The 16,976-nt window shown below is 35.3% G+C and overlaps 2 protein-coding genes across 3 annotated transcripts; one reads left to right on the top strand and one right to left on the bottom strand.

Annotated features, from left to right (window-relative positions):
- The first annotated feature begins 9,324 nt into the window (after window positions 1–9,324).
- Window positions 9,325–12,676, top strand: IMPL2 (inositol monophosphatase family protein). Of its 2 annotated transcripts, none has more exons than XM_048083531.2 (9): window positions 9,325–9,862; window positions 9,987–10,065; window positions 10,676–10,770; window positions 10,863–10,963; window positions 11,039–11,163; window positions 11,349–11,415; window positions 11,862–11,951; window positions 12,232–12,346; window positions 12,435–12,676. In XM_048083531.2, the coding sequence occupies exons 1-9, from the start codon at window positions 9,526–9,528 to the stop codon at window positions 12,503–12,505; spliced, it is 1,080 nt and encodes a 359-aa protein (XP_047939488.1). In that variant the 5' UTR covers window positions 9,325–9,525; the 3' UTR covers window positions 12,506–12,676. The 2 variants fall into 2 exon arrangements, with proteins under 2 accessions (XP_047939488.1, XP_047939489.1); XM_048083532.2 differs by having other exon boundaries at window positions 9,326–9,862; window positions 10,863–10,912.
- Window positions 12,677–13,332: 656 nt separating this feature from the next.
- Window positions 13,333–16,846, bottom strand: LOC125186511 (26S proteasome regulatory subunit S10B homolog B). Its single transcript, XM_048082883.2, has 10 exons — window positions 16,641–16,846; window positions 15,637–15,756; window positions 15,143–15,279; window positions 14,861–15,022; window positions 14,694–14,780; window positions 14,537–14,623; window positions 14,302–14,439; window positions 13,988–14,179; window positions 13,790–13,888; window positions 13,333–13,570 (listed from the first exon to the last, which is right to left on the bottom strand). Exons 1-10 carry the CDS (start codon window positions 16,741–16,743, stop codon window positions 13,496–13,498), a joined length of 1,200 nt encoding a protein of 399 aa, XP_047938840.2. The 5' UTR covers window positions 16,744–16,846; the 3' UTR covers window positions 13,333–13,495.
- Window positions 16,847–16,976: the final 130 nt, after the last annotated feature.

Below are 16,976 nucleotides of genomic sequence, written 5' to 3'. Positions count from 1 at the left end.
ACGGTGTGCCAGAGCACGAGAAGAAGAGTATAATGGAGTATTTCTTTTTGAAGAATTTGTTTTTGTTTTGTACATGTACATTAAAGTTTGCTATGTACGCACACGAAACCTTGAGACTGGTGCTCAATTAAATCATTTTTGACCCAACATAATCTATAATTTAAACTAAGATGAAGACTGTATATTCGAAGATTTTAATACTAATTCGCGAGTTCTCTTAACCAATACTCAACAAGTTAGAGATTATTTTAAGTGACCAATAACATTCTCCAAAAGAGCACTTGATTTAAGCGTGCAATCAGAGTTATATTTGTAAACGGTGGAATTCTTGTAATTGAGCACTAGTATGCATGACTCAAGGGGAGATTAATTAGATTTAGACAGAGACAGAGAGCATGGGTTGTCATCAAATCTCATACTACTTACTTCCTATCAATTGCATGAATTTAATTATAAATTAGTCCATTGATAGTTCATGACGAGAATTAAATAGTATGAAATTATATTAATGGATGACGTGAGTTTTAGTGGGTGACATGAGTTTAATATCAATTAAATAAAATTCTTTTAGAGTGGCATGAATTTAACATAAAATTATTTTAGTGGATGAAAACATGGTTTGATAGATAAAAGAAAAGGTAAAAAAAACAGGAAAGTGGTGGATAAAGGGGCTACGTTTTGGAAATGGGACAAAATAGAGTAAAATGAAAAATAACAACATTGAGAGTAGTTATTTTTGTGACTAATTAAAATGAAAAAACAAAAACAAGACCATTAATTATGGGATATGGGATAATCATGAAGGTAAATGGAGAGGGAATAAGAGATCCCTTCTGCAGTCCAAAGTAATTATACTGAGAGAGATTTTTATGCAAAAGTAATTATAATTAGAAACATTTAAGTAGAAACAGGGGGCATATTGTGCGGATTGGTTTTTAATCGGGTTAATCTAATAGTAAACATTTTAACTCAATAAGACTAAATCAGATTATGATATGTTAAGAAATCATCAACCCAAACATAAATAAAATTTGCTACATCCAAATTTGAACACGATCTGCATGTGACATGAATATGTTAGCAACATGATCCAATCTGTATTAGACAACACGACACGATCATGATAAGAATTCGATAACACATGAAGGACTTACAATAACAACACGAAATGATTCAGAGGCAAGGAATAGAGGCGTCATAGTGATGGTATAGTAAAGGCAAGGAATAGAGGCGTCAAATAGTACTGTTAAGGAAGAAAATTAAAACATGACCCGACTCTGATAATAATAAGAATGAAAAATAATTACTCCGTATAGCAATAGTATGTCAATTCAAGATTATCGTATGTCTGTTGGGCTGACTGATGAGAACACAAACACAATAAGATTTTACACAAATTCATTAATTTTTGTATTTGTGTCCCTGAGAGCATCCCCATCCGTGCTCTTAGCTAAGAGCACGGAAGTGGACCCGAGCCCATTTTTACTCCCTGTCCTTAGCTAAGAGCACAACACCCACATCCGTATTCTTAGCTAAGGACAAGTTCAAGGGTCCCCCCATTCTATTATTCAATTTAAATAAAAACATTCTCACAATATTAAAATGCATTAAAAATACCCGGAATACTATTACAAATTACAAAATAATTAAAAATTACATAATTCAAATCCTAAAAATTAAAAATTACTCCCTTCGTCCCGGCTAAGATGACACATTGCTTAGCCGGCACGGGGTTTTAGGAATTATTGGTTAAAGTGTTTAATTGGAGAGAGAGAAGGTGGGTGTAAGTATTAAAGTAGAGAGATAAAGAAAGATGAATATTTTAATAGGAGTGAGAAAAAGTGGTTGAGTGTATCAATTGGAGAGAGAAAGTTACCAAAAAAGGAAATGTGTCATCTTAGTTGGGACAAACTAAAAAGGAAAACGTGTCATCTTAAGCGGGACGGAGGGAGTACATAATTCAAATCCTGAAAATTAAAAATTACATAATTAAAATCCATAAAATTAAAAAGACCCACTACTCGTTACCGAATTTCGCCCAAATGTGATTGATTAGATCTTTTTGTAGCTCAGTGTGGGCTCTTGTATCGCGCATTGTGTGTCTTCTTTCGATCCTCTTGTTCACCGTCGTATGCACACCTCGGCGTGGAGGAGACCTCGCAGTTGAGCTTCCGGCTTCATCCTCGTCATAAAAGTTAGCCGTCATCGGTCCTTCATCAGCTATAATCATGTTGCACAAGATAATACATGTGTACATGATGTCGGCGATATTCTTAACGTACCAAAGCCGAGAAGGGGACTTCACAATGTTGAATCGGCCTTGAAGGACCCCAAAAGCTCTTTCGACGTCTTTCCGAGTAGACTCTTGACGCTGCGCAAAAAGAACCCGTCTCGCCTCTTGTGGATTGCTGAACGACTTCACGAAATTCGACCACCTTGGGTAGATACCATCGGCGAGATAGTAACCCATGTGGTATGCATTTTCGTTGACGGTGAAGTCGATCGCCGGTGCTACACCATTCAAAACATCATTGAAGAGTGGTGAAGAATATAGCACGTTCAAGTCGTTGTTGGATCCGGCAACACCGAAATATGCATGCCAAATCCAAAGGCGGTAGTCGGCGACCGCTTTAAGGATAAGCGTAGGGCCGTCGCCTTTGTGGCCGCTTAAGTATTGCCCCCTCCAAGCAGTCGGGCAATTTTTCCACTTCCAATGCATGCAGTCAATGCTGCCTAGCATACCGGGAAAACCGTGGACTGTTTCGTGAAGATGAAGCAACCGTTGACAATCGTCGGTGGTGGGTGCCCGAAGGAATTCCTAGCCGAAAGTAAACCGAACGCCGTCGCAAAAACTCTTGAGGCATAGGATTCCAGTTGACTCATCGACATGCAAATACTCGTCGAAGAGGTCAGCCGTTTGCCCAGTAGCAAGTTGTCGGATGGCACAAGTACACTTTTGCAACGCCGAGAGACTTTGTCGACCGGTTGCGTCTGCACATGATTGAAAGTATTCAACACGGGTGGACAATGTGTTGACAATACGCATAAACAACCGTTTTGACATGCGAGCCGAAAGTAATCTTCTGGATACCGCGGCTGGTCGAAAAAATAGTCGGCAACGAGCCTTTCGTGGGCTCCCTCCCGATTACGAGGGATGTAGCGACGTTTTGATCTAGTTGGTTGAGGATGAGGGGCGGGGGTATTGGCGGAGACATAGGCGGCATGATATTGTTCATAATATTATTGTTCTTCGCGCTCCGCTTCCGCAATAAGATCGGTGAAATCTATTTTTAAATTTTTTTAGAGAGGGTTTGAGTGAGAGATTAAGATGTAGATGATTTAGTATGAAAAAGTATGAATGGGAGATAATTTGATGTGAAAAGTGGATGATGAATGTGTGTATTTATAGATGATTTTGGGATATAAAAAAAATCACAAAAATCCAAAAAAAACGTCCATAAACGGCTATATTTTTTGGGAATCCAATTTTTTTTTTGGTATTATTTCTGAATTTAAAAAAAAAACAATTTTGCCAACGGCTATCGTGCCACGTAGGGCTGCTCAGCGGCACGGACGGACGACTCGCAGCGGCGGACGAGCTCGTCCTTGCCGCTGGCACGGACGGACGGACGACTTTTTTTACACCGCTGCGGATGCTCTAACTATCACTACATGATTATATGGGAATAAGACTTTGTGGATATTGTTGTGTTAGGACAATCTCACAAACAATTTTCTCACGTTTCCTACGTCCTATATAAATAGAGACTTTTGAGACTACACGAATTCTATTGAGAAATTGGTAAATGAGAGTGAGAGAGAGAGAGAGAGAAAATTAGTTACAGCAATATTTGTTGTGTAATGTTTGGTGAAAAAATTAAAAAAAAAATAGAAGTGGACTAATTTTGGTGAACGAACTAAAAATGGCAAAACGAGACTACTTTTTTTGGACAAGTGGAATACTAATTTTCTAAAATGATTTTCACATATCAATTAAGTAAAATATTAGTATTAAGTTTTTATTTATAAATTAATATTTTCTCATAAAAAAATTATGTGCCAAATATTTATTTTTTCCCTTTAACTACAACTATATTTTTATTTAAATTCATAGATCATTAAAATAAATGCAATCATATTAGGAATTTTATTGCATACTTTTATTTTCTATTTTATTATATTTTTACACATTTTAATCTGTCTATATAATTGGAATGAGGTATTATAACATTATTAAAAGTATATTCAAAACTTGTAAGAATACACCAATAATAATAAATACTAGTCTATACATATATAAAATGCGAGTTTTGTCTTCTTTTAAAATATTTATAAGTTTTGTCCTTATTTTGGAATATTTATAGGTTATGGGATCAATTTAAATATTTATGGAATAACTAATTCCTTCCAATGGTCATTATATGCATATAGTTATCATCATATTATATTTATGTATATTTACGTTACATTGTCCGTTACTTTGGCAATTACTTTGATGATTATTAGTCTCACACAATTTTAAAAGTTACTTTGTTTACTTACAATATCCATATTAGTGATTGAACAAAATATAATTGTTCCTTATTGTTTTGTAACCGCCACATTAATGATTAATTTTTAATACTTCATATCTATAAATATGTATCAAGATTCTAATTCACTTCTTCACCGTCTCCCTTCACTCCATCACAAATTTTCGGCAAAAGTAAAAATTTGTTCATAGCATGGAATTCACATTCCTTAACGATCTACAACCTAACAATACTTCGCTAGTGATTCGAATGCAGTGCAAGCATGTTTATGTTTATTAAACGTGGACAAACTAATGTAATCTTCTTGGAATGTGTGTTCCACGATCGGATGGTATGCGTGTCAATGCTTAGCTTATTACTAATTTTTAGTTATTTATCTAGGGTAGTGATATAATGAAAACCATATATATAATGAAAACTCAAAACTTTAATCCTAGCCACTAAATATTACTCCCTCCGTCCCCGATTAAGAGTCATACTTTTCTATTTCGGTTCATCCTCAATTAAGAGTCACACTTCATTTTTACTATAAATAGTAAGTAGGTCTCACATTCCACTAACTCAATTCACTCACATTTTATTATAAAACCAATATAAAAAAATGGGTCTCATATTCCACTAACTTTTTCAACCAACTTTTCTTTACATTTCTTAAAATCCGTGTCCGGTCAAATTGTGACTCATAATCGGGGACGGAGGGAGTACTAACCAACGATTATTATTATTCCAGATTAAAATGTCAATAACTTATCTGAATATGTCAATAGAGGGTATAATAGACTAATTCATAACTTATTCCAGATTTTATTCCAGGTTTCGTCGCTCTCTCCTCCACTAATCACGTAATTAAAGTTTCAATTCCCCCCTCATTGACTCATTCCAACTTTTAGTCGTCTTTTTTCTTTGTCGATTTCTTCTCCTCATTCTCTCAACCCTCAGCAACGAAGCGCGGCGAAACTTTGTGAATCAACAACGAAGCAGTGGCGACATTTTCAATGAGTTCTGAGAGGCAAAAAACTAGGCAGGATCCGGCAGAGTCCTCGAAGAGCGAGATTTTTTGCCAAAACCCTAGTTTAAACCTGGGCAGGATCCGACTTCGAAATTTTTTTTCCGCAATTTGTTTTTTTTTTCCGGCTAAAACACCTAGCTAATTCCGATCATGTATTAAATCATCAGAAAAATTGGTTGAATTTTGTGTTGAAATTGCGTTGATTCTTTGATTCTGTTATTGTAAGATTGCTTGAATTTATTGTTGAAATCGCATTGAATCTTTCTTTATGCTATTGTTTATTTTTTGCGTGAAATTGGTTGAATTCTGTTCCGCTGATTGGTCGTTTTTTATTGCGTGAAATTTGTTGATTATTTGTTGCTGCTTTATTGATATCGTGTTGATTCTATGTTGATTCTAAAATCTGGGTTGGTTTTATGTAGATTTTATTTTGAATTTGTGTCCACTATCTCATGATAATGAAGCATTCGTGTTGATTTTTTGTTGAATTCTGGAATGCTGAATTTCTTGCGTTGAAAATGTGTTGATTATTGTATTCAGCTGAGTTTGTGATTAATTTGTATAAAAAATATCAATATAGAATCAACGAAACTGACCTCAATGAACTCGCACAACAGCTATAAATATCAATATAGAACGAACGAAAATGTCATTATAATTTCAACGTAGAATCAACCGTATATTACAAATGTCAACGTCAACAGCTATAAATATGAATACAGAATCAACGAAAATGTCATTTTAATTTCAACGTAGAATCAACCGTAGATTACAAATGCCAACGTAGGATCAACCACGTGCAACGACATATCAACAAAAATACCACAAAATTTCAACACGGGTTCAATAGAAAATCAAAATTCTAGAAATGAAACATCTTCATCATATGAAAAAAGGAAACACCATCTTCTATTGATTCAAAACGCTTGCCGACATAAGGCTTCAAGTCAGATCTACATTCTGAAATGATTGAGATTGTTACACAAAGCAACCTAACGTCAACAGAGAATAAAAAAATGACCTCAATGAACTCGCACAACAGCTATAAATATCAATATAGAATCAACAAAAATGTCATCATAATTTCAACGTAGAATCAACCGTAGATTACAAATGTCAACGTCAACAGCTATAAATATGAATATAGAATCAACGAAAATGTCATTATAATTTCAACGTAGAATCAAGATTACAAATGTCAACGTAAGATCAACCACGTGCAACGACATATCAACAAAAATACCACAAAATTTCAACACAAGTTCAATGGAAAATCAAAATTCTAGAAATGAAACATCTTCAACATATGAAAAAAGGAGCTTAGACATCAATGTATAAGGTGCTGAGTTTGAGCCCTCTTAACCTCAGTTGTAATTTTCTCCTTTCTTGGGAGTTTATATATAATATCCTCCTTCATATAGGAGTTATTTAAAAAAACATGAAAAAAGGAAACGCCATGTTCTACTTATTCAAAAAGCTTGCCGACATAAGGCTTCAAGTCAAATCTACATTCTGGAATGATTGAGACTGTTACACAAAGCATCCTAACGTCAACTAAGAATTAAAAAATGACCTCAATGAACTCGCACAACAGCTATAAATATCAATATGGAATCAACGAAAATGTCATTATAATTTCAACATAAAATCAACCGTAGATTACAAATGTCAACGTAGGATCAACCACGTGCAACTGACATATCAAAAAAAATACCACAAAATTTCAACACAGGTTCAATGGAAAATCAAAATTTTGGAAATGAAACATCTTCAACATATGAAAAAAGGAAACGTCGTCTTCTACTGATTCAAAAAGCTTGCCGACATAAGGCTTCAAGTCAGATCTACTGATTCAAAATTTCAACACAGGTTCAATGGAAAATCAAAATTTTAGAAATGAAACATCTTCAACATATGAAAAAAGGAAACGCCATCTTCTACTGATTCAAAAAGCTTGCCGACGTAAGGCTTCAAGTCAGATCTACTGATTCAAAATTTCAACATAGGTTCAATGGAAAATCAAAATTCTGGAAATGAAACATCTTCAACATATTAAAAACACTTCAACAACACTTCAACAGGGAGAAATTATGAATCACGACTGATTCAAACTACGACATACTAAAAGCAAACATTTGGAAAGAGGAAAATCAATATTCGTTTGAACACAGATTACGCCAAATGAAATTACCTTTATCAGCGTTAGAATCCTCCATATAATAGAAAACTTCTTTGACACAGATTACGCAAATTGATTGTATGAAAGATGAGATTCAGCCAGATCGGAGCATTATGCAAAATGAGTTTCAGACAGATAATATTATTCCGATGCTGCACAGACAAAGATATCAATTTAATTGTTAAGAATGAGACGTCATTCACAATTGTGAAGATTGTAATATTTTAATTTGAAAAGTGGGAGAGAAATTAGGAACGTGGAAACTGCTCAGAAAATTAAGTTACAAAATTACCCTCTGTTGACAAAATACAAGCACTAGTTGACATAAAAATTGAACGCAATATTAACCACAAATCTGATATAATTAGTGGCTAGGATTAAAGTTTTGAGTTTTCATTATATATATGGTTTTCATTTGATCGCATCCCTATTTATCTAAAACTAAAATCATTAATTGTTCATTTTTTCATACATGGAATAAGGATTCAAGGCACAGTTCCAAGGAATTTACATAATACTTTCAACTTTTTGTCTATAAATATGTTTAATTTGCTAGCTTATAGTAATTCATTTCTCATTATCTTGTCTCATTGCATCACGGATTCTTTGTAAAAAGAAGAAATTTTTCTCAGTATTGTTATTACTATTTACCTATAGTAGTACATTTATATGAGATTATGTTGTTTCAACAATGTTAGTTCATATTTAAGTTTTTTCTTAATGTTAGTATGTTTTATTTTTATTAGTTTTGTTTTAATTTTTCTGTCCAGATTATAATAGTTCTTTTTATACAAATATAGAAATCACATAAGCTTCTATCAATCTATAATATTTTGAAGCTACAACATTACACATTTGTCACCAACTTCGTCACTCCATAGTTTTCATGCAAAGAAAATACCTAAAGCAGCGAAATGACGAAAGAAAGCAAAGAAGACGAAGATCATAAACTATCGCGCATATGCATAAATCATTAATTTGGAGATTAAAGAGGAAAATAAGGCTGAGAAAGAGTCATCGGGATATTGGAGTTTGTGTTTGATAATTATTTTTTTTAATTTTGCTATTCTTATTATTGTACAATTAAGATTGTTCACATATAAGTTTTTTCATGTCTTACAAGTATTGTTTTATTGTTCTAATGTTTATATATGTATGTTTTTTATTTGTTTTGCACATTATTTTATTTTTAATTTATTTAATCTATTCACAGTATGTAATTAATAGAACAAAAATATTATGTGTCGCGCATAGCACGTGGGCTAACCCTAGTAGTATATAATACTCTACGTGTGGAACATATCATAATCCGGCGATCATATTCCATTGAATATTTTTTTTACGAAATACTCCTAATTTCCTATTCTAGTAGTTTTGACGTATTATTACAGAGATAATGCCATTTAAATCAATTTTTAGATAAATTTTAAAATTTGAATATAAAATCACAACCATTAATTTTTTTGCAATAGTCCCGTGATAGTAAAATTGATATTAATACAATTAAATTAAATATAATATGACTGCAAAACAAATTTATTTTTGACAAAATTGCATCATTATTTGTTTTGAGTGTTAGACGGCTTCTCTTTCAAAATTCATTTCTTTTGCTGCCCTCAGTCGACAGTGAGTCACGGTTGCTAGAAACTATCTTGTGTTTCTCGTGACGTCACCACAAAAAGGCCGACCAATCCAACGGTGGAGACCACGTCCCTTCTCCACTCCTTCGCGTCCCCCTCTCTCTCTCACAGTCACCACCCATCGTTGCCTCCTCTCACTCTTTCCCGCCCTTAAATTCCCCATCAATGCAGATGCAATCTCTCCAGCTCCTCCCCCATTCTCGCTCCACCTTTCCCTCTCTAACTCCGCCGCCTGCATTTCCTCTTGCTCTCTCCTCCGATCGTAAGCCTTCAGCCCTAAATCTCGCCTCGATTCGATTCAATTCAATTAAGATGGATTCAGCTCGTTGCTCTCTCTCTAATGGCCACGGAGGTACAAGTCAAGCCGCCATTGCCCTAGAATTTGACGATTGCGACCTCGACCGTTTCGCAGACGTCGGCAACCAGCTTGCAGACGCCGCCGGCGATGTCATCCGCCGCTATTTCCGCAAGAGCTTCGACATACTCGATAAGCCGGATTTAAGTCAGTTTCTCTCACACACACTCTCTATACAATTCGTTGTGTTATGTTAAGAGCGTTTCCTTGTGTTTAGAGGCAGTATTCTCCAGTAGGCTGGATTGTTTTAAGTTGTTTTTGCTATCATTAGGTCCTGTGACGATTGCGGATCAGGCGGCGGAGGAGTCAATGGTGAAAATTATACATGAGAATTTTCCTTCTCATGCAATGTGAGTATTATGCGTTTTCTGCCTTGAGTAATTTGTTCCGTCTATAAGACTTCTGAACTTTACCGTTCTGCTTGTCTAGTTTATCTGCAAATTTTGTTAGTCGGATTGTTTATTTGATCTATTTTCTGAATTGAAGCTATTGATGTGATTACAATTGTACTCCAGTATTCTGGACTTTTTGTTTCTCAACTGCTAACCAGTGACAAAATCTGTAAAATCAGGCACCAAGTGCAAACTTACACAGAAATTATTAATGCTTTTTTCTCCTATCCCATTGTTTTGTGATTGTACTTCCCTAATTATATCCTAACTGTGTCCTGCTTTTTGGCTAGTAGTTTTTCCTCACTTAGTATAACTTTAGTTAAATGAATATATCAGGAAGGAATGTAATCTTGTTACACGTCATATATATGGTATATTTGGGCGTACATACACACACACAAGACACACATATCTACGTATGTTATTGAGTTGAATTCTCATCTCATCAGATAAGGATGTTTAAACATAAGCATGGAGAAGATGCACTGTATATTCATTTTTTTTAATCAAAGTTCTTGTAGCTTGTTCACTTTTTGGTGTCTAAAAAACAACTGATCGTCAATTTCAGTTATGGGGAGGAGAATGGATGGATGTGCAAAGAAGACTTTGCAGATTTTGTTTGGGTTCTGGATCCTATAGACGGCACTAAAAGTTTTATCACTGGTATATGTCAACATAATTATTGTTGCTTTGTATATAATAAGTATGTCTTCCTTGTTAGCTGTGTGGTGGCTAATAATTGTATACTTATACAGGCAAACCTGTGTTTGGAACTCTAATTTCTTTACTCCACAAGGGGGAACCGGTAAGGTTCCCAGGTATTTACTCCAGTGAGGAAGGCTGTGAAGAGAAATATGTTCTGCTTCTTTGGCTTTCCTTATTTTGTATTTCGAGTCCAGTTACTGAACTTATTTTGTGAATGTTTAAACAGATTCTTGGCATTATTGATCAACCTATCCTTAAAGAAAGATGGATTGGCATAACTGGGAGGAGAACTGCTTTGAATGGACAGGAGATCTCAACACGTTATTGTGAACAACTGTCAAAAGCATATATGTATGTTTACCATGTCAGGAGAAACATCTTATCTCATGCAAATCTAACATAACCGAGTTGATATTAGTCACTCTAGAAAATTTGATCTTAGCTGTTTGTTTGTGATACTATTATCTTATGCTTTTGCTTTTCACCTCATTTGTTTTGTTGGTCATGGGTTGTTGCCTTGTTGGGTTCTGTTTCAGGTATACAACTAGCCCTCATTTATTTACTGGGGATGCTGAGGTGGCATTCGCTCGGGTTAGAAGTAAGGTATATCTAGTTTTAGTCAGTATAATTTCAGCATGTGTAGTCTTGCTACTCCTTTTCGTTTTGCATGAACAGTTCTCTAACTGAAATTTATGACAACGAGATAGTTTTGGCAGTATCATTTTATAGCCCTTACTGGATGGTATAGTGGATTTGTTTGAAAAAAGTTCTGAATTCATATTACTAAAGAAATATTTCACTAGTTTATTTATTTTTAACATCTTGATACTTTAGTAGGATGGGATCTATTATACGCCCTTCTTTCCTATTGTTATTTATTTTCCTATGGTGTGATCAAATGCCCGTTCTGTTGGCTAAACTTCATAATTTAAGTCTTATTTCTAATACTATGATTTTTTCTTTAAGTTTTATTTCTAATACTATGATTTTTCTTCAAATATACACACAGGGTTCTCTTATTCTGATGTTATATTTGCTTGCTTCGACAGGTAAAAGTGCCACTTTATGGCTGTGATTGTTATGCTTATGCTCTGTTGGCGTCAGGTTTTGTGGACCTCGTGGTTGAGTCAGGCCTCAAGGTGCGTCTATTTTGATGCATTACAATCTTCAATCATGTAGTATTTGATTTGGCATCCTTGCAGTGGTATTTGATCAGTTTGCTATTTGATATCTGGAGGTCGTGCTTTTATTTATTATTCTTTTTGCTTCAGTTCTTCATCTGATATCTTGAATGCTCGTATCTCTAGATCGACAATAGTCTGTGATCTTGTTACTAATATGACCTTTTAGCCTTGCAACAGTTTATTTGCTCATAAAATGCATGATGCTAAAATCTCTGTTTTGAACCTATGTTCCCAGCCATACGATTTCCTTTCCCTGATACCTGTGATCGAAGGTGCTGGTGGAGTTATAACAGATTGGGAAGGGAATCAACTGAAATGGGAGGCTTCTTCGAAATCACAAGCTCCTCCAAGTATGGCCTTTCTCTATACACACTGATTCGCAAATTTATGATTTTAGCCGGTAACATATGCGTAAGAGACGTGGTCTCTGTTTTACAGGCTTCAACGTAGTGGCGGCTGGGGACAAAAGGGTTCATGATGAAGCTCTGGAGACGTTGGAATGGCACTAGTGCTGGTTTAGTAGTCTTCAGCTTATCCAAGCTAACGCACAGAGGAAATAATATGTGCAGCATGGATTTTAAATGGCGTCATATCTAATTGAGTGTTGTAGCATTAGGCTGTACTATATGCAACAGCCTCTTTATTTATCGATTCCTTTAATTAATTTTATCTTACTATTATTAGGTTTCCGGCTTTCATGTTTTCAATCGGCAATTCCAGTTCCAAACCTACATTTTCAATCAGAACTTCCCAACCTACATTTTCAATCATTATTAGTACATCAAATCCACCTGCATGTTGTGGGGACTTGACATTTCAAACCTATCAAAAGATTCAAGGTTTTATAGATGATTATCAAAATATACAGCAAATATAAGGGATAAATATTAGCAACAAAAATGTCCCGGCCTTAGTGTACTTGTGTGACTGCATTGTTTCAATTTTCACTTTAAAATGTAGTACTACCTCATTCCCCTCAAATATTGAGTTTTTATATACTCCCTCTATTGTAAGGAAAATGGCCTTATGCGATGTTATTATAATTTTAGTGATAGGTTATCTTCGTTGAAACAAACCAAAATCTTCATACCTAAAAGATTTCCCTAGAAATTTCTACTACTAGTCTCTTAGTTTGAAAAGTGACATGTATACACTTTCAAATTATTTAATTGCCACTCCTTCGTAGGACAAAAATACTCCTTACTCATTGAATAACTTACATCTCTCCCATTTTCAAACTTTTTACTGTATTTGTTTTATTCATGCTGACCTCTTCAATCTCATCATCTTTTATTTTTCTTCCAAATTTTATTGGATTTGCATTAACATTATGGCACACTTGGAATTCATGCAGTTCTTTCAAGCATTTGAGTAAAATCTAATACATATCCAAATTAAGGGCAACAAATCAAATATGGAAGGGAACTTTGGTCGTTGGTGTTGGTTTCTTCGAATGAAAAGAGAATGAACAATCATACATGTCTACCCTCTTTCAAAATCTACTCCTTCCCAAAATCAGTACTGTAGTGAGCACTTGACTCCAGCTTCTTCGCTTCATTCAGTTTCCTTACAGCCTGCAAACATTTTCAACCACAACCAACTCAATTTTCTACACAAAAAAATACAAAGTCTAAATTCAAGGATCAAATTGTCACATTTGCAATCACAAATTTTATTTATTGCAACAGGAACTTGAGGTAAATGATTCATACTTCTGCAGATTATTTATGTTTGGACAAGTTCGAGAATTAAGATAAAATTGAACTGATTCCTCAAAAACATAGGCAATCTACCTTCACAAAGTCTTCATGAATGACATAGTCACGTTCTGCCCGAATTGCAGACATTCCAGCTTCGGTACAGATGTTACGAAGATCTGCCCCGTTAAACCCCTGAACCACGCAACATATCAGTTCTCAAACACAGACAAAAAGATCGACATTGTTCTGAATCTGATGGAGGTGTTGAAAGTATTAGTATGTTTAACTTACTTCAGCCAGTTTAACAACAGCCTCATAATCAATTTCACCATGTTTGGCTATCCCAGAAGCATGGATTTTCAGAATTTCCATCCTTGACTGTTCATTCGGCAATGGTATCTCTATTTTCCTGTCCAGGCGACCAGGACGAAGAAGTGCAGGGTCCAAGACATCGGGTCTGTTGGTCGCCATTATCATTTTAACCTGCACTAACAATTCATTATATAAAAATATAGCAAGCCATACAAGACTATGGAATGATGTTTACTTATATCCTGCTACAAAAAAATATATATCCATAATTCACAATGGTGGTAAATAAAGACCTTCCCCAGCTGATCAAATCCATCAAGTTGGTTTAGCAACTCCATAAGTGTCCTCTGGATTTCACGGTCAGCACTTGTTCCCTCACTGAAACGGCGTCCACCAATGGCATCAATCTCATCCATAAATATGATGCAGGGCTTCATAGAGAGAAATTATCTTTGTTAATGCCATCCTATTCTTTACATCTAAATCTCCATGTACCCAGAAGAATAAATTGCATTGTATATTGCTTACTTGGTGATCACGAGCATAATTAAACATTTCCCGAATCAATCTCGCACTCTCACCGATGTACTTATCAATAATAGCACTTGATACTACCTGCAGTTAATAGTTATCAGCAACTGCACTTCACGTGAGGACTATATGAGAGGTGTTGGTAGCTTCCTACCTTTAAGAAATTGGCATCAATGTTACTAGCAATCGCTCTGGCCAACAACGTTTTTCCGGTTCCAGGAGGCCCGTACAGAAGTACACCCTAAGACGTGTTCACAAGTTATTGCTAAAATCCAAAAGCGGGTTGAGATGGGATTTCGGTAAATGACCTTGTCACATTACCTTGGGAGGCTTGATGCCAACTCTTATGAAGAGCTCAGGATTCATTAGAGGTAATTCTATAGATTCTCTCAGTTCTCGGATCTGATCTGACAGCCCACCAACAGCAGAATAACTAACATTCCCAGGATCTTCATGAAGCATGTTATACACAACAGGATCTACCTGCGGAGTACAATCAAATAATAATGCATAAGCAATGCTAGCCATAACCACTTGAAACCAAGTATCAGTTGATCATTAAATGATCCAGTTAATCAAGCATTAATGTTGAACACCGCATACCTCACGAGGGAGAGCTCGCATAATCGTAAGTGTAGTCATATCCAAAACTACCCGAGTTCCTGCTGTAAGTTTTTCCTTATCCACTTTATTGCGGCACCCAACCACATATCTTGGGCCACTACTGGCTTTAACTATCACTAGTATATGGAAAACAATTGCGTATCAAATATTAGAAAGTTAGACAAGAACTTCTAGGAACCTAATCAATGATGAAAACGTCAATGAAATATGATCATGCAAAAACACTTCAGAAGCAGGAACAATAATGTTGGTTACACTTTAAGCAGACCATTCATTTCAATATTGCAGGTTCAATATATGCCCTCAACTAAAATTACATTGGTGGTATTGCCAGTGCAAAAGTTCGGAGAAAGGCAGTAAGAAAGTTACTTTTATTACAGCACTTAAAAAAAAGGTATTTCAAAACGCATATAAATGGAAATAAATGGCAATGAAGAAGGGAATGAAAAAAAAAGGTAACATAAATGTCTTACAGCGTTCATTATCGAGGGGCCTCAGAACTTCGCCTATTATCTGTCCAACACTCTGAAGCGACTTTAGATCATCCTCTGTTTTATTATACTCCTTCTTTGTAGCCCTTAGATTATCTCTTGCTGCACAAATCATATATTACCATTAACCATAAGTAACTGTAACAAATTTTCAGACATAATAATACATTAATATACCATCACTCTAATAGCATGGGTCACACAAAATGCAGCCGAGATAGCAAAATCAAAGACTGAGCATATCAAGTTTTTACGGAAAAAGGGATCTCTCAGCCACTTGTTAACTTAAAGAAAACATTATTCGCACAACAAGTTAGTTACCCTAATTTGGGCCCACCAACGGAGAAAACACAAAACAAGAAAGTAAATGGTATCATATCTGATGCAAACCTTGAGGAAAAGACACATCTCAAATGCGTGCAATCTTCACATTCTACCCATGGATAGCGAAAATTACACAGTACTGGTTTGTCCAGTTTAGACAGCCCTTATTAAAATGGTAACTAATCCATGAATGAAATCACTGCAAATTTATCTATATATATGAAGATTCCTACACATGAACAGTTTTCGGATTCAATCATTCAACTACAATGATACTTCAAGTTGCACTCCAGCTCCACAATTACATCCAAGTGATAAATATATTGAGCCAAAAACCCTATTCTGATGCTTTAACTAAAAAAACATATGCCGCTGAGTCCGAATTGTCATATACCACAGCAAAACAAACAAGGCAGTTCTAGACACACGAAAAACAAGCATTCACAGCTTCAAACAAAGGAAAACATACGAAATCATAGTCAATCATAATAAGAGCTAACGAGTCACACATTCAATAAGCTATTTACAATTTCGCAGGACAAGGGAGAAAAAAGAGTGCAATGGAAACTAACACTTCTCACATTAGATTATAGAACTAGACATCGAACAGATAAATGCTTGACAAATAAATGCAAAAATTTAGGGTTATAGAACTCGATTACCAGATCGAACCCGGACATCAAGCTCCTTGTGAGTCAGCAGCTTCTTCCGGTAGTCAGCAATGGCCGCCTTGCGGCGAGCAGCATCGTCGTTCTCGCTGCTCATAGCTTCCGATTCGAAAGGAAAGATCGATAGATTTCTGGTTTGATATCAAAAAAACAATGAAGAAATTGATTTCAAACTTGCTACCGAAGCAAGATACTCCTACAATTTTGTAGTCTAAGCTTGTGAGAGCGTTCTTGGATTTGGGCCATTTTATATGTTTGTGGCCCATTTTGCTTTACTTAATTTGTAGTTTAATACTTTAATATGTTTGTGGCCCAATTTTTGAGTATTTT

The sequence above is a fragment of the Salvia hispanica genome, chromosome 5 (genome assembly GCF_029641045.1).
Source record: "Salvia hispanica isolate PSC_SH4W2 chromosome 5, Shi_PSC_v1, whole genome shotgun sequence".
NCBI classification, from domain to species: Eukaryota; Viridiplantae; Streptophyta; class Magnoliopsida; order Lamiales; family Lamiaceae; genus Salvia; species Salvia hispanica.
This window is presented reverse-complemented; position numbering and strand designations above follow the sequence as displayed.

Coding starts and splice junctions, on each gene's coding strand:
- LOC125186511 (XM_048082883.2), bottom strand. CDS start 16,743: ATGAGCAGCGAGAACGACGATGCTGCTCGCCGCAAGGCGGCCATTGCT. Junction 15,280..15,636: donor GCCCCTCGATAATGAACGCT/GTAAGACATTTA, acceptor TCCATATACTAG/TGATAGTTAAAGCCAGTAGT. Junction 13,571..13,789: donor TTCATGAAGACTTTGTGAAG/GTAGATTGCCTA, acceptor AAATGTTTGCAG/GCTGTAAGGAAACTGAATGA.
- IMPL2 (XM_048083531.2), top strand. CDS start 9,526: ATGCAGATGCAATCTCTCCAGCTCCTCCCCCATTCTCGCTCCACCTTT. Junction 11,164..11,348: donor CAACTGTCAAAAGCATATAT/GTATGTTTACCA, acceptor GTTCTGTTTCAG/GTATACAACTAGCCCTCATT. Junction 12,347..12,434: donor GAAATCACAAGCTCCTCCAA/GTATGGCCTTTC, acceptor TCTGTTTTACAG/GCTTCAACGTAGTGGCGGCT.